This window comes from Cheilinus undulatus, linkage group 20 (assembly GCF_018320785.1).
Source record: "Cheilinus undulatus linkage group 20, ASM1832078v1, whole genome shotgun sequence".
In the NCBI taxonomy this organism is placed as follows: Eukaryota; Metazoa; Chordata; class Actinopteri; order Labriformes; family Labridae; genus Cheilinus; species Cheilinus undulatus.
The window spans coordinates 14403436-14421605 of NC_054884.1; the positions used below are offsets into that span (position 1 = coordinate 14403436).

Genomic DNA, 18170 nt, shown 5'->3' on the forward strand with positions numbered 1-18170 from the left:
AATAAACTATAATTTAAATTTAAAACGAAGCTTTGCAGGAATTTCTCCTAATTTCTTAAAAGAAAATGGCAAATTAAAAACTGGAAGGTATATATAAGACGAAATAATGATAAGATGTCTGTAAACATTGATAAATCAAAACGGTTATATCTATTTGAATTTTGTAGCTATGTGAAACTGTACATGTTATCCGTGTGCTCGTATACACTTTCGCGCCTTTTTGATAAACATTTGAATAACCATAAATATTTTGTCCTTAAAGGACCTGGCGAGGCCGCGGCTTACAAAGCTGTGACGTCACGAATATCCGTCACATCTTTGTCAGTGAACAAAATGGCAACCTACTGTCTCACAGTCGCCCGGCTCCAGGTAAGAGACGAAATTTGGCATTTTTACTTTATATTTACACTATTGACGGATGTCACCTGCTGTTTTAGATTTGTTCAATCATAAAGAGGCACACTCTGAGCAGACTTGTGTTTAGTTTGCTGATATTTAAGGATAAAATAACCTGTTTGTCAGTCACCGGCTTGCCGTTAGGTCATCGTGTCCTGACTGCGTTGAACGCATCCAGTGGGAAACTGCTAGGTCGTTAAAGTCTTAATAAACACGGCTATCAAACTCGTTAGGAAAAACTTGTTAACGAAACTTCAAGCTTCTCCACGAACACAGTTAGCGTAGCTTTTGTAAAGGTGTTTAGTGGATGATAGCAAGGTTAACCGCAAGGTTAGAGCTACCAGAGGCTCAGAGGCGAGCCGCGTGTAAAAGACAGACAACATAAACGTTAGACTACGGTGTATAATACAGAAAACAGGGACCAAAGACAGTTTTATAGATTCTTCTAAGACTCAGTACTAAGGTTTATGAAGTTATATTCCTTCTCTTGGCTTGTCATAACAGTCGTTTGCTGTCGTGATCTTTAATAGCCGAGGAGCTGAAGATAACGGTACTCAAGGTGTTTACACTTCTATCCCAATGTGACCTCTGACTTAAGTATTGTCTTAAGTCTACACCTTTTAGATGAAATATAAAGAAAATTACATATATTATCACCAACCTGTTTAACATCGACTTATATGATTCACTGTAGGCTATTAATACCATACTATCTAGTTAATAATTGAACTGAATTATGGCTACCATCAAAGGCTGTGGTCAAACTGCAGGCCAGAGTGACCTGTTTTTGTATTTTATGCTCTCATGTGACTCAGATCTGATTTTTCGACAGTTTTAACAGCTTAAGTCATATGAATCGATTCTTTTCTAATCAGACCTGGGCTACATCCATATTTAGATCCTTGTAGTTCACCCAGGAGTGTAAAACAGGCCTGATTTCAAAAAGTAAAGTGAACAGACTAATTAAAATCAGAACTGAGCATTAGGCAGGATTCATGCTGATGCTTGAAAAGTCTGAAAAAAAACCTCCTGAAAATTAAAACACTGAAAAGGCTTTATCAAATTATTGTTTTTTGGCCACCTTTATATGTTATTAAAATTTTTTTTGCATATGTGTTTTGTCTGCATTACAGTTCTCAGGCCTACCAATTTGCTGTCTTATTTGTCAAGTCTTCCCTGACAAACATTATAATTTTCCTTTATAATAACAAAATTATTAAGTATCAGATTAACACACCCAAAAATATGTTTGGTATATTGATAGAATAGAGGCATTTAATATGCCAGAAATCATCAGATTTGGGCATTTATGACCCACAAATGTCTTTGTCCTAAATTATTTGACATTTCAAAACAGTGCCTTAAATCAGAAAACTCAGAAAAAAAAAACAAAAAATCTCACATGGCTTTCATTTTTGACTCTAAACATAGTATACATTTTTCTAAGTTCAGGTCCTAAAAAGGTCTTAAGTTGAATTTTAGGGGCATAAATGGCATAGTGGTAAGGTTGGGCCTCATGTATGTGGGCAGCTTGGGTTCAAGTCAGGTCAGGGCTCCTTTCCTGCATGTCTCTTACCCCACTCTCTCAGCCTTATTTCCAAGTCTATACACTGTCCTTTCCTATTAGTCAAAGCATAAAGAGCCCCAAAATAAATGTTAATACATTTTTGATTTTTGAAAATGTGTAGGGGGTTGTGATTAAGGCCAGTGGAACCGCCACAGTGTTGTATAAAACTTGAGACATTGAAAGCTCAAAAGCGTTCTTCATTTGAAAAATAACTCTTTGCCTGGCAAGTAAATGCAAAGAAAGGAAATAATTGAAATAACAAATGTGCTTAGCCTCAGCTTCAGCTCTCAGTTGTTCACCGTGGCCTATGTTTAATCCATCTTCTCCTGAATCAACTTGCAGCAGCTCTTTACTTTAAGCTCTGCCAGTCAAAGTTAACTGATTTATGTTTGTAGGTTCAGCTGCTCACTGTCTGTTCTTTCACTGATCCCCAGTTCATCTTTGGCACACATTGTTAGGTCATTTAGACCTTCTGCTTATCCTTATGTTTGCCTTCAGTGATAAGTTAATCATTTATCTAGTCACTACTGACCTGTCATGCTTTTCTTGCAAAAGATAATTTTACAATCAAACATAATTCTGTTTTAAGATCAGCACACAGCGGCACAGGCCAGTAGAGTTTCTGGTTTAAGGAGGGGTAGCATGTTCACCTGGTATCACCCTGACATCTGACACCCTAGAGTTGACTGCAGAATGGCATGGCATTCATAAGATAGCCTCTCATCATGGGTGACATTCTCCATACTGTTATTATTTTAGGCACAATATCTTCCTGATGTATTTCCTAAAGATATTCAAAATAAGCATACACAGTTCAAAAAAGGGAAAGTGCAAAATTAATTATAAGTTAAGCTACTTGTTTGCATTCTCTGTGTAAGTAAACACTGCCAAGTTTATAGTGTTTGCCTGATTTGTCTACAGCATGCTGATTATTATGTTCATACTCTTATGATTTTGTTTTTTTATCATCTCCAGCTGGCTCTGGGCCATGGTGCACGGCGCCTGCATGTATCAGCTGCCTACAGAGCCAAGGCCAAAGTGTCTATGAGTCGCTTTGAGCCCACATCCTACGTCAACTATGAGAAGCTCCAATCAAACATTGACATTGTGCGAAAAAGGTCAGTGCCTTCCTAATATGTTTACCCTGCTCACATCTCTGCCATACGACACTCTCTTATCTGTAAGTTCAAAAATGTAGTGTTTGCTCACCCTTTACCACAGTTACTTTTATTTGTCTAAGACTAAAACGAGGCTTTACAAAAAAAAGAAAATTAACTTAAACTGTATTATGTGTTCATAACTGTGTTATGTGTTTATGTATAAAAGAATTTTTTTTAATGAACAAAACATCATTAGTTTCAGTCTTTGCCACAAGCACACGCTGACAGATACGTCCTTTATTTGTTTTAGGCACTTTTGGATGGGCTTGTACATTGCAGAGGTTTACAGTGGGTTTTTTCTTAAAAAAAATGACAATTTAACTTATTTAAGTACTTGTGGGCTCTCGGGACACTGATTTATGGACTTATGCAGGATACACATGAGTCAATAGTATGTATTTATGTATTCTACGACATCTCTCCTTTAATCAACTTTACTCTGACCTCTAGCATTAAACTAAATATGTTGGACCACCCAAGCTTGGGTAGTGTATAATTATCTGATGTGACTGGTTAAGACTTTAACAATGGTAATTTTAAGTCTTGATTTGTAATCAAATATCAAATTTGAAAGAAAAATGATAAGTGAAGAGTATCATATTTGAAAGCATTTTAAGAATCTTATGTTTAATCTTTTTCTCGCTCTTTCGGGTCTTGCCTCTGACAGGTGTCCTATTTTACTGAAAAACTAAAACATAAACTGAAACACATAAAAACTAAACTAAACCTAAGCATTAAAAAAGTAAACCAAACTATCAAACTAGCACTGATTAAAATGAAGCAAGAGGTGAACACAAAATTTAGAAATAAAAACCAATGAAAAAATCTAACTTGCATGTCAGTAGGACTCTGTTCCTTGAATACGTGGCTTTGCTTGCCATGTACAGATCAGCCATTTCTGTTTATATAGCCCTGTAATTATTCTCTAAGATTAGACTGACATAAATGTCAAATTATAAGATGACATAATGAAGTGGGAAGCATTGCCTCAAATGACCTTTAGTTTAATTGTACTGTGAGGTTTACTGTAAAAACACAGTTTGTATAGTAAAGGCTTTGCTCAAACATTTGATTTGGATTGGACATTTTATGATACCATGATTAAACATGTTTTAATTGACAGACAATAACCAACAATACCCCCTTTTCCTTATTGACTCTTATATCATAATTTTTGTTTTACCTTTATTTTTAATGCTTTTTTTCTCCCACTGAAACTTCCTCCCTCTTGTCAGTGAAGTCAGATGAGTAAATCATGTTCTCTTTATTTCATCCAGACTCAACCGTCCTCTCACCCTTTCGGAGAAGATCGTGTATGGCCACCTGGATGACCCCCACAATCAGGATATCGATCGCGGTCGCACCTACCTGCGTCTGCGTCCTGACCGCGTTGCCATGCAGGACGCCACAGCCCAGATGGCAATGCTCCAGTTCATCAGCAGCGGCCTGCCGAAGGTGGCCGTGCCCTCCACCATCCACTGTGATCACTTGATCGAAGCTCAGATCGGTGGAGAAAAGGATCTGGCCAGAGCAAAGGTGAGAGGTTTATAAATGAACGGCAGTTATCCATATGTCTTTAAAGTCTTAGCAAAAATAAACATACTTATCATGCTTTGTTAATCCTAGGAAATTAACCTGGAGGTCTACAACTTCCTGGCCAGTGCTGGTGCAAAATATGGAGTTGGTTTCTGGAAACCAGGCTCTGGAATCATCCATCAGGTATGATCTCTTCAAGTTTTTTAGTGGTATGATTCTTAAGTATTGTGTGTAGATTTTATTTAAGCCTTTGCATGAGTCAAATCTGTTATCTTTGTATAGATCCTATTTAGGGGGGGTTTCAGGGGTTTAATTTCCCTTTAGCAGCAGGCAGCAGGTGTTGCTAGATTAACAGATCTTTCTTGTCATGTGTCTTGTATGCTGCTGCTGGATGTCTAAATTTCCCCCATGATCATGAAGTATTTTTCTATGATTACAGAAGCCACTTAGTATTAATGCTGATGCTCATATTTCATGTACCAACAGATCATCCTAGAGAACTACGCCTACCCAGGAGTGATGCTGATTGGTACAGATTCCCACACACCAAACGGTGGTGGCCTTGGTGCCATTTGCATCGGAGTTGGAGGAGCAGACGCAGTCGATGTCATGGCAGGAATCCCCTGGGAGCTTAAGTGCCCAAAGGTTGGCTTTGTTTTGTCTGCGTTCTTTGTATTCCTTACCTCTACACTGTATTTTCACTTTCTTCCTCTGCCAAACAAAAAATTGTCCTTTCTTACCTCTGAAGATCCTCTGGGTAAATGCTATTCTCTCTTTTCTATAGGTGATTGGTGTGAGGCTGACAGGCACCCTCTCAGGGTGGACGTCCCCTAAAGACATCATCCTGAAGGTGGCAGGCATCCTGACAGTGAAAGGCGGCACTGGAGCCATTGTGGAATACCACGGACCAGGAGTGGACTCCATTTCTTGCACAGGTCAGTAGGAGTGGGAATCGAATGGTAACTCATGATACAATATGTGGCCAATGATGAAAATACAATACAAAGATGAATGATACATTTCAAGAGATTCACATAATTATAAATGACAATATTGGATCAACTGACTAAGTGCCATATTTTTCTCAGTAGATGTTTTTTTCTTTCAACAAGGTTTCCATACATTTTATTTTACTGAAAATTTCAATCATTTGACCCAACATTCATGTGTGTGATGTTTGCAGGAATGGCCACCATTTGCAACATGGGTGCAGAGATTGGAGCTACCACCTCTGTGTTCCCCTACAACCACCGCATGAGGACCTACCTGGAGAAGACAGGACGTGGACGTAAGTTTAAACCTTTAGTCCTGTAAAATGTTGCACAGTCTGTTTATTTCCTTTCTAATTTTGTCTGGAGAGAGAAATCAGGAGGCAGTACAATCACAAGATATCTAATCAAACGAACCATAGATAAAGAATGGAAATAAAGGATTTTCATCCGTTTAAACTAAGTGACATCAATATTTTATTTAACCATTATTTACCATAAATATTCCCTTTGAGTTACACCAGCTCTTTAAAAACAGAGTCCTGGTGTAGACAGCAGAACAAAGTTTAACACAAAGAACTAGAAAAGCACTCAGAGAGTGCAGACCTCCGCCATTAGCCCTATCTCCCAATGGTAAAGAATCCTTTAAAAAATTTTTGAGTTACGTTGCTAACAAACAAACTAGCAAACTAACAAACGCTGCTGATTACATAACCTCCTTGGCGGAGGTAAACGTCACATCAACAAAAAATTAACATTCAGTAAGACATTCAGTTGTTCTGGCACAGTATAATAACCCTTAATCCTGTTTTTAAAATCTTCTAAACTAGTAATATTATGTAGTTTAAGGTGACTCCGTAGCTCAGACCAAGCTGGGGGAGTAGAAAGTGAACAAAGTAACATGACTTTATATCAGAAATGTAATCCTAGAAGAGGTTTAGCTATTGCTGCAATTATATCCTAAAAACGCATGAAAGATTGGGCTAATGGACTCACTAAAATTTTAGTTCTTTCAGAAGTCTTAACTCTTACTTCCTTGTTCCTGTCCAGAGATCGCTGCCTTGGCTGATGAGTACTCTGACCTGTTGGTACCAGACGAAGGCTGCGAGTACGACCAGATCATCGAGCTCAATCTAGATGAGGTCTGTCTGTTTTTAAAATGATCTTTTGGCCTTTCCTCCTTTAATGAATGCTTCTCTTTGGTGTGACATTTGATGATTCAGGAGGAATAAAGAAAGAAACTTGAGCTGCTACATAAGAATTAGATTGTTAGATAGTGTCTTATAGCTCATGAAGAACCAGACTGTTTTATAGTGTATTCATGTTTTTATACATTTCTACTGTGACTTTTTATGTTAGGAATGTTACAGGTCATTAGATCTGGTTCTTGGTTGACACGAGGAATATTCTCAGCAACTAACTTCCTTGTCGATTAAACACAAATGTAAAATTCAGATTTACTGACTAATCCAGTAGTTAGAAATCTAGGAGTCAAGCAGCTGTTTAACTGCTGTTTGAAACAGTTGATCCGATTTTTCAAAAACAAAATTAAAGCTGTTATTAATGCCTCTGAACTTTGCAGCAGTTGAACGCTCAACTCAGACCTCTTACTCAGATTAATTTTTTAATGTTTGGCTGTGCACAGTGCAGTTGAATTCCAAAAGATCCAACATCATCTGATGTATATGAAAGTGACTTGAATCTGATATGAAAAGATCAGATTCAACATGACGTGTTGTAGCATAGAAAAAAAATTAATTGCCCCTGAAACCTTTTCTTTCGTGGCTTGTGTAATGAACAATTCACACATATTATTTAAAATTCTAAAACTTAGATTTAGGTCAATATTTCCAGGTTTTAAACAAAGGAACGGTGTCATCAGTAACTTGAACAGCGCTCACACAGATTAGGAAGTCAACATCCTCGTGCCTGTGCTGATTGTGGTTATGCTGTTCTCCAGTTAAGTGAAACTTCAGTCAAACTTAACCTGACTTAGCCAATTTCTAGATCACATTCCTGCCAAACTGCAAGCATATAGGACGAGATATCATCCGTCCTATATGCTTTTTCTCTTTCAGTGGAGTATAGTGAGGCCCTTAACCGGAGCAACAGCCCCGACTAGTGGTGAATGGCTCCTTTACACATTGGGCAAAGTATTTGATCAGCAGTGGGGGCCTGAAGTGCTTAAAATATTAGTGAATACTTTCACTGACTAGTAATTCTGGTGCCAGCTAGCAAAGGTACCTAGATTGATAATTTATCTGGCTTAACACACACTCACCTAGTTGAAACCTTAAGAAATGACCCATGTGAGTGTGTTACTGATGCTTAAGGATAGCTGTAATCTCTCAGAATTGCTGCCTACACGTCTCTACATGTATGCACTAGTGAGAGATCAAGGCTTTCATTATTCAGAAGCGTTACAGAGTTCCTTGTTTCTTTCTCCAGCTGAAGCCACACATTAACGGACCCTTCACCCCAGACCTGGCCCACCCAGTGTCTGACGTGGGTGCTACTGCTGAGAAGAACGGCTGGCCACTGGAGGTGAAAGTTGGTAAGAGCTGTGAAACGGCTGTAACGGCTGTTACATTACAAATTTGCTTTTTTTAAGAGAGATACTTCTGGGGATTTAATCTGGCTGTTTTCCTCCTTTCAGGTCTGATTGGCAGCTGTACCAACTCCAGCTATGAGGACATGGGCCGTGCTGCCTCTGTGGCTAAGCAGGCTCTGGATAAAGGCCTGAAGTGCAAAGCTCAGTTCACAGTCACCCCTGGCTCTGAGCAGATTCGTGCCACCATCGAAAGAGACGGATATGTGAGTGTAGAAAGAGGGCGGGGAGTTGCTCCTCTCTTTTAGAATTGATTGGTTGATGTGATTGAGGCTATAACATATTTTTGTCTCTGTAGTCAAAGATCCTCAATGATGTTGGAGGTGTGGTCCTGGCTAATGCATGTGGACCCTGCATTGGACAGTGGGACAGGTAAGCGAAACTATAACATCCTATGAAAATAAAGTGATTTGCTGTGATTTTCAGTTCAAGTTGATATGTTTTTGTGTTTGTATTCAGGCGTGATGTGAAGAAGGGAGAGAAGAACACAATCGTCACTTCCTTCAACAGAAACTTCACAGCCAGGAATGATGCTAACCCTGCAACACATGCCTTTGTGACCTCCCCAGAGGTAAAATCACACTAACAAACTTATACACCAGGACAATAACACAAGCAAAAACTTTGAAGCCAGATGTTTTTTTAAACTCTTCCTCTCAGATTGTCACTGCCCTCGCCATCGCTGGAACGTTGAGCTTCAACCCAGAGACTGATTACCTTACAGCCCCAAATGGAGAGAAGTTTAAGCTGGACCCCCCCAATGGAGATGAACTGCCTTCCAGGGATTTCGACCCAGGTCAGGACACCTACCAGCACCCACCCTCTGAGGGCCAGGGCCTGAAGGTGGATGTCAGCCCTGAGAGCAACCGCCTCCAGCTGCTGGAGCCTTTTGACAAATGGAGTGGCAGTGATCTGGAAGACATGAAAGTCCTCATTAAGGTTGGGACATTTAAATAACATCAGCCACTTTTAAAGATTCTCACTGCTGCTGTGATAGCAGAAATGTTTATAAATTTTCCCTTCTCTGTTTCTGCAGGTGAAGGGCAAATGCACCACAGACCACATCAGTGCAGCCGGACCTTGGCTGAAATTCCGTGGCCACTTGGACAACATCTCCAACAACATGCTGATCGGTGCAGTGAACAGCGAGAACGACGCAATCAACAAGATCAAGAACCACCTGACAGGAGAGTATGGAGGAGTCCCTGATGTGGCTCGTCACTACAAGGTGAGGACTGCGGAGGAGAGGAGAGGGTTGTACTGGTCAGTGATTGGGCCAGGGCTCAGTTTTGTCAGTCTGGTTCTTTCTTTCCTCAGAAAGCCATTCAATAATTTGGGATCTTAAATTTCAACCTACAGACTTGAATTTGCTCTCAGCCCTTTTTCTCTTCTGTAATCATGATTTTTAAGCTTTTTTGCCATAGGGACACCTAGGATAAAGCCAAAATCTCAAGGCACATGTGAAATAGCATCTTTGACACATGCAGCAAGCTCTAGCAGGGTTGGAATTAACTTTTCCGTCTACCTGTCCCTGTGGCTGATGGATTCAAAAATCCAACAGGCACATGCATGTTTTACCAGCTGCACTATTTTGACAAGCAGCATTATGTAATCAAGGCATAATGCAACAACCAAGGCTTATAGTATTCAAGTTATAGGCTATTTAATAGTGTAGAGTTGGTGTATACATCACCTAAATGTTTGCTAATTTTTAACCTCATTTTTTGGACCAGTTTCTGCTGTTTTTGACCCTGCAAATGTTTTCTGTGCTTCCTTTGGGGACACTGTAAAATTCATTGGAGTTTACTGCATTATGAGTATCAGACTCACTAGAATACTGTTGTATCACTTGCCTGTAATGCCTGTACCTTTTCTCATCCTGTTTCATGTAGGCTAATGGTGTGTCCTGGGTAGTCGTGGGAGACGACAATTATGGTGAGGGCTCCAGCAGAGAGCACGCTGCCTTGGAGCCTAGACATCTGGGAGGAAGAGCCATCATTGTCAAGAGCTTTGCCAGAATTCACGGTAACTCAACATTTCTGAGAAGTCATGTGAATTTCCTCATAAAGGGAAGACCGTATCAAGCTCATACCTTGGAATCTGCAGATCTTTTGCCTGACATTTTCTCTTCCTCTTGTTTTCAGAGACTAACCTGAAGAAGCAGGGACTGCTGCCTCTGACCTTTAGCGTCCCATCAGATTATGACAAGATCCGCCCTGATGACAAGATCTCCATTAGAGGACTCAAAACCTTTGCTCCAGGAAAGGTATTAGAACTTTAAGGTGTTTTTATTTTAGCCACAGCTCTTCTGTAGCGTTGGCAATGCTAATTTCCCTCTCTCTGGTTCTCTCTAGCCTCTTACTGCTGTCGTGAAGCACAGCGACGGCAGCGAGGAGACCCTGGAATTGAACCACAGCTTCAATGAGACACAGATCGAATGGTTCAAAGCCGGCTCTGCCCTCAACAGGATGAAGGAGCTGCAGCATTGAATGAGAGAAAATGCTGAGGAGGTGTATTTTCAGAGGGAAACAGGGTGGTGAGGATTGTGAGGGAAGAAAAGGGAGGAAGAATGTCAGTGCTATTGATGATTGCTCCATCATCTGCATTTGCTCACACCTGGACTGAAAATAGTGTAACTTAGAGTTGTCTGTAAACATCAGGTAAAGCAAAAAGCTCATGCTGATGATGGAACAATAAGGACTGGAGGGTCAGATAGTTCTTATACATTCATTTGTCAGTGCATAGCAATCTTGATGGTACTAATCACTGCTATGTTTCATTACCAAACTGCTAAAACTGGTTAGAATTCAGAGTCTGTTGTAGAAACAATGGGGAGACACTCAGCTTTGACCCAAGCAGTTACATAACACCCTGCCAGCTGATGCTTGTGATTTTGCAGCTGTTCAAACAACTCAGCTCACACACTGATCCCTCTCACGGTGATGTTTTTGTTTTGTGTTGCTCACTGCATGGCAATAACAAGCTTTATTCAATCGTTGTCATTCAGCCTGCCCCAACTGTTTTTACACTCCACCCTGAAAAGGTGAGCCTGCTGTTGGCTACACCTCTGGGCCCACTTGTTGTGTAGCGTCGCTGGTGTTGAACTGCTCGATGGATCCAAAAGACACATGTGTAGGGCAAAAATAACTTCTGTCTCCTAATATTGTTGCAACCAACCCGTTTGCCTCTTAGTGGCCATGATGAGGGGCTCTGCTTATGATCTCCAAACGCACAATTTAAAAGCAGCACCATGATGGCAAAGCTGGTCCTATGAATTGTCTAAAGGCATTCTGGGAAATGTGGGGAGGCATGTTTAGATTAGATGGATCCAACATTAATAACTTAGCTGAAATAGCATTGAACATCATGCAGTTTGCTGCATATTTTAACATTTAGAGCACTAAGGAGTCAGTTTTTGTATTTATCTTTTAGAAATGTGAGTTTTTATCCATTTCAGTTTTACAAAAGGATTCAGAGAACCTCTGTAGACATTTCTGAGTATACAAACCAACTTATAAGCTTCCTATACTGTGTATGACCCTCTTCTTCCCTAACACTGTCACTTCCACCATCCCTCACATAACAATCCTACCCTCTTAAGGTCAAAAAAACATGCTATTGTTTGCCGATTGTTTATTTATTTATACTTTTTCTCTGTAAGGGGTTCACATCTGGCGTGGCTTTGTTAAAATCATTTTTCTTCTCAAACAGGGTAACTTGTTTTCTCCTCCATCCCATTTTTTCAGTGCCCTAACAAGTGACTTTAACCCTCAAGAAAAGAAAAGTAGATTTTAACCCCAAGACAGTAACAATGCAAGTACCTCCTGAAACCCCCATATTACAATAACAGCTGCTTTCAGTCCTTAATGGATGTAATTAAATGGAATTCACTCCAAATCCTCAAAATGAGGCTTTTTAACATCAGATCAGGAAGAGATATTTTTGTCCTCATCTTTCCCTTCGCTGCTCCAGCCAAGTCAAACATAACGCAGCTGTGAAGAAGAAATCAGTAACATAAAGTGAAGTCATACCACTCTATCTCTAATAAACAGTATGTAAAGTGTCTGATTCTATGTACATTTAAGTGTTGTTTCTTTTCTCCCAGATGATCTTTTCTGTATTACAGAGATGCCAATGGGTTGTAAAATAAAAAATCACAGATCTCATATATTTACACTGCCTCCCGTGACATGACTAGAATCTGTATATGAATGACGTGAATTTGTACAGATAAACACTGATCTATCGTCTCTGTTAAGACTCACTATAGTACAATATGTAAAATGTACACCTGGAAGAGTGATCAAAGCATTACAATTAAAATCTGGACAGGATTATCATGACGAGCATCCTTGTTTCGTGATTTGGAGGGAATAGTATCGAATGTTTCTTTACCCTGAAAATGCATGAATATAAATTATTGTATCAGTGAGCTGCAGTGTACTGGAGCTCAGTGTACCTGCACACTGGAATGAGTATTTATGGGAAAGGGAAGGAATACAATTAATATGAAGTCCTTAACCTACTGCAGCACAGTTTTTTAGATTCTTTTAATTTTTTTGAGTTGTGGTGCTCAACTGGTCTTGCCTCAGGACCCATCACCATCTTCTTAGGGTGCTAATAGCAGAGTCTGAAGGGACTTTGGGTGGGTCACCAGTCCCAGTCGCACCAAATTTTGAGATTGGTGTGTTAGCTGGAAAGGTGCTAGTTAATCTCCAAAATTGGAAATATTGTCATATCTGATGCTGGCAAAAACCCCAGTATTGTAGATCTGTATTTTCCAGAGATCTTGAGAATTATCATGTGAAAACCAGTGTTGTTATACCAAAATAATTAGATGAATATGTTCCACCATTTGTTTTCCAATTATCTGGGACTGAGTAATGGTGGCAGCAGGCTACGCAAGTCAACCCAGACATCCTTCTCCCCGACACTTTCCAACTCCTTATGGGGGATCCTGAGGTATTCTCAAGCCAGACAGGATATATAATCCCTCCAGTGCATTCTGGGCCTTCTCCGAGGTCTCTCCCAATTTGATGAGCCTGGAAGACCTCCAAAGGCAATTGCACAGAGGACATCCTGATCAAGATGCCCAAACCACGTCAACTGGCCCTTTCAATGCAAAGAACAGCAGCTCTACTCCTAGTTCCTCTAGATGTCCCATCTCCTGACCCCATCTCATAGACTAAAAGCCCATCCACCCTCCAGAGAAAACTCATTTCAGCCACTTATATCCGCAGCCTCTCTTTTCTCAGTCATTAGCCAGAGTTCATGAACATAGGTGAGGGTTGGGAGGAAGATTGTCCGGTAAACCAAGCTGCCCCAGTATGTGCTAGAGTTCCCAAGCTGAAGAAGCAAGCAGAACCACATCGCCTGCATAAAGCAGAGATGAAGTTCTGAAATCCCCGAACCGGAAACCCCTGACTGCCCCTTGAGATCCATGTCTATTCAAAAACACCTCGCCCGTATGTGGGATACCAAGGTTTTCAATCTCTTCAACCAAACCAAGGCCTTACCAACCGCCTCTTTCTCCCAAAATGACGAAGATTTCCCTTGTCATTCTGACCGATAACAAGCGTTTCAGCATGAAGCTTTTCAGGATGAATCTCCCAGATTGATGGCAGAGTTGGAATCCAGATAATCCATCTGCTTTGCAAAGATACGCATTTGCAACTCACTGAAAACAGACCTTTGATTCCTAACAGAGAGGGTATGAGGAACACAGGGTGTTTTTGATTGTTTCCATCTGAAGTATCACACTTAAAGATCACACACAAGACAAAGCATCAAGAACACAGGCTGACTGAAGCCAGAACACGTGAAGGTCAGAATGTGAATATAAAATCCAGCACAGTACCGCACCTTCATTGAAACCAACATCTGAGAAGAGCATGCACTGGAAAGGAAGCTAATTCAAAGTGTTCAGTGGTTGCATGTGTCTTAAACGGCCTTACATCATCGTGTTTAGAGGATGTTGTCATCCCTCCACAATAAGACGCTTGTCTCAGGGATCCTTTTTCAGACAAATTGGCAGCTCAAAAATGTCACAAGAAACAGTTAAAAAATCCCGGAAACAATTTATATGGAGGAATTCCACTTGTAAGAGAAAAAGGGAAATGCGGATATGCCTATAAACCATGAATCAACAATTTTATTGATATGTTATAAAGCATAGAAGAATTTATATCAGACATCCCCTTCAGTTATGTTTGAAGATACTGGAAAATGCCAGATTTACACTGAGAACTTGTGACCCTATAAAAAAGGGGGAAACTGGGCATCCCAAGCATAAAAAATTAATTAAAAAGAAAGAAAATACTTAAAGGACATTTTAATAATTCCTTACTCATTTAAAAATACACCATTTTGATTTTAAAATGTAGGCTTTTTAAGATTCATTTATTGTAATTCAAGAAGAATGTATACTAGATAGGACACCATAGACTAATGCTTCAAATCCTCCAAAGTATTTATTCAGGCCATTTAGGACGTCTGTTGGCTGTCACAACGTGGGGGAGGAGGCCTGTAGTCTGCGATGGATTTTATACCCTGCCACAGGCTACATGATTTAGCTATGATTATAAAGGCCTTTTTAGTATTCCCTGCCTGCTGTTACATTTTTCATGCTCTGAGTGCTGGGTTTGCCCTCTTTTGTGTGTATCACGTTTTTTAAAAAGCAGCAATCGTCTACTTTGACCACACCAAGTAACCTCTCACCTCATTTTTCTCTGTAAGAATTTGTGACTGATATATCTACAGAAAACCGCAATTGCTTCACCTTTGAAATCTTGATGTTTCTTTTGGTTTGTCAAAATGTAATGGCCTTTAAAGCTCCTGTGAGGGGTTTTCAGCTGGTTATGAAACAGAACTAAATTAATATTAATACCTCTGTATGAACTACAGAAGAAAAAGAGAACATGAGTGCCCTCTTTAGTACCCTCTGAGTGGATAAAATTTGACAAAGTGCCATCTCAAGTACCCTCTTTGTAGACCACATTTGACTAAGTGCCCTCTTAAGTATCCTCGACAAAGTTTGACAATGCCCCGTTAAGTACCCTTAAGATGGATAAAATTTGACAAGGAGTCCTAGTGCCTTTAAGGTAGACCAAGTCTGACAAAGTCCCCTCCCATGTACCCTCTTTGTGGACCAAATTTGACCGAGTGCCCTCTTAAGTTCCCTCTTTACAGACAAAATTGGACAAGGTGCCCTAATTAGTGCCCTTAAGATAGACTAAATTTGTCAAAGTGCCCTCTTAACTACTCCTGACTGGACAAAATTGGACAAAGCGCTCTATTTAGGGCTCTTAAGGTAGAAAAATGTGACACAGTCCACTCTCAAGTACTCTCTTTGCGGACCAAATTTGACTAAGTGCCCTCTTAAGTATCCTAGACAAGGTTTGACCGTTCCTTCTTAGGTGCCCTTAAGGTGGAGAAAATGTGACAAAGCCCGAATTTGTGCCCTAAAGGTAGACAAAATCTGACAAAGAACCCTCTTTTTTAGACCAAATTTGGCCTCTTAAGTTTCCTCTTCACAAACAAAATTTTACAAAGAGCCATGTTCAGGGCCCTTAAGGAAGACCAAATGTGTCAAAGTGCCCTCTTAAGGACCCCCTGAGTGGACAAAATCGGACAACGTGCCTTATTTTGGGCCCTTAAAGTAGACAAAATTTGAAAAACATCCCCTCCTTAGTACCCTCTGAGTGGACCAAATTGGACTAAGTGCCCTCTTAAGTATCCTAGACAAAGTTTGACAGTTCCCGGTTAAGTACCCTTAAGGTAAATACAATTTGACAGAGCCATAGTTAGTGCCCTGAAGGTAGACAAAGTTTGACAAAGTGCCCTCATGGCTGCCTTCTAAATGGACAATACATAATGATTTCCCATTTTTTCCCCTACCCCTCCTTTTCATTCACAGAATGATATTTTTGTCAAAATACATTATTGTTAGGACAAAATCAGCTTATAGATAAAAAGAACTGTGCCAAATAAAACCCAGAGTTCTCACATTTCCTTTAAATGTGCAAAGTTTATTCCGTTCAGAAGTCCATGTTCATGGCGTGTGTAGTTTTATTCTTTCTACTAAAAAAAAAAATCAAGCCACATGAGTGAGGCTGATTTTCAGGCTGGCTTTGATGCCACTTAGTCATCTCATGCCATCGGTGCACATCAGATGTGGCTCAGCTGCAGAGTTGGTCATCTTTCAATGAAAAAAGTCATGACTGCAGGAGCTTCCAGCTTCTGCAGTCACATGTCAGAGTGTTTTTGGGTAAGACATTGAGATTGCTCTTGTTGCTGTGACAGAGGCGTGTGAAGGTGTATGCACGCACGCAATGGTTAATACTGATGGATGCGTCGGCATCCTCTGCTATTAGTGTGTGTTTGTGGACGGAATGGGTGAATCGTGAATGTAACCTGCTGTGTCAAGGTGCTTTGAATACGAAGACTAAAGTGCTATACAAGTCCATGTACCAGTTTACATCTTAATCAGCTGAAAGGAACTTGTGGCAGATTAAACTGAAGACTCATACGTGATGTAAAATTATGAAACCAATCAAAATAAGTGCCTGTGCCCTTCCCTCATGTGTAAAATGTGTCATTTAACCCAGTGCTTTTTGTCCCTTTTTATGGGTTGCATACTTCTGTACAATCTAATGCAATCCAATGAAACTGTTCAGTCATAAAGCTCTCTTTAACAAGGTTCATGGTGTTCAGTTCATGTCGACACTGTCAAAGATGTTTTAGCACTGAGCTCAAAGGTTATCTATTCTACATTAACAGCACAATATAGAAGGTTTTTAAAGACTCAGCCTGTCACTGGGATTATAAATGGAAATTAAGATTAGGAATTAAGATATATAATAATAAGTTTAGAACTACAAGCCCTCTCTATAGCCTCACCTAAACATGTAGGTATTAATTCAACATGTTAAAGTGGCAACAAAACTGAACTGTTTTTAACATCATAAAGATAAAACTACATTTTGGTCCATGTACAGAGGCTAAATGTAAAATTTATGAGCAGTGGCGGCAGCATCATAATATGGGGATGCTTCTCGGCAGCCGGCCCTGAAAGGCTTGTTAAGATAGAGGGTAAAATCAATGTGCCAAAATATAGTAAAATCCTGGAGGACAATCTTATTCAGTCTGCAAGGCAACTATGGCTTGGGAGAAGATTTATTTTCCAGCAAGACAATTTCAAAATAGCCAAATTATATCAACCGTGATTGACTTATAAAATCAATAAAAGGGTAAAACATCCAAGGGGTGAACACTAGGCGCTATAAATAGCGCAACAAGTAAGAACACGATATAAGATGTGCAAGAGCTTCACTGAAAAGGATGCAGCAGCATTGTTAAGTTACTTGAAGGCAGTGACACAGTATCTTTAATTTTTTATATTAACCATCATAGTGTACAAGTTCTTGGTATGACAAAATTTGTGAAACCCTTCTTTGGGATATTTGTATTTAATGTATTTACAAGTCTTTGCATAAAAGAAATTGCAATTGATATAAGAACAATCTTAACAAGGAAAGTGCATAAGTGAGTTTTTGCAGGTGAAATAAGGAAACCTGAGGTGGATTTATAATTAAACCTCAACATGAGTCACATATTAATCATTGAAATACAAGATTTAATTTATACATTATAAAAACAGAGAACATTTTTGTACACTTGCACACTTTCTTTGTTAAACACACCACCCATAGATCAGACTTAAACGGTGTATTGAGCTAAAAAGGCCCTAGCTTTAAAATCAACAACCCTGAACGTATGGCTGCCTTTATGAACAGATGGCACAACTCAACAAGTCCAAATTACATCATCAGAAACGTCACGGCCGGAAGTGGTCCTGAAATCGAAGGGTTTGTGGGAATGGGAGTGAATGGCCGGAAGAAATAAGTGGACAGTGC

General features: G+C 39.8%; 1 protein-coding gene across 1 annotated transcript; it reads left to right on the plus strand.

Moving 5' to 3' along the window:
* The first annotated feature begins 280 nt into the window (after positions 1–280).
* On the plus strand, positions 281–12426 carry aco2 (aconitase 2, mitochondrial). Its single transcript, XM_041815655.1, has 17 exons — positions 281–369; positions 2939–3081; positions 4401–4659; positions 4750–4842; positions 5146–5304; positions 5444–5594; positions 5843–5947; positions 6699–6790; positions 8097–8202; positions 8305–8462; positions 8555–8628; positions 8716–8827; positions 8917–9195; positions 9293–9484; positions 10149–10281; positions 10401–10522; positions 10611–12426. The coding sequence occupies exons 1-17, from the start codon at positions 334–336 to the stop codon at positions 10743–10745; spliced, it is 2349 nt and encodes a 782-aa protein (XP_041671589.1). The 5' UTR covers positions 281–333; the 3' UTR covers positions 10746–12426.
* Positions 12427–18170: the final 5744 nt, after the last annotated feature.

Bases quoted from the DNA above. Each gene is read 5' to 3' on its own strand.
- aco2 (XM_041815655.1), top strand. From the start codon at position 334: ATGGCAACCTACTGTCTCACAGTCGCCCGGCTCCAG. The intron at 5,305-5,443 runs GTTGGCTTTGTT...TCTTTTCTATAG, and splicing joins GGGAGCTTAAGTGCCCAAAG to GTGATTGGTGTGAGGCTGAC. The intron at 10,523-10,610 runs GTATTAGAACTT...GGTTCTCTCTAG, and splicing joins AAACCTTTGCTCCAGGAAAG to CCTCTTACTGCTGTCGTGAA.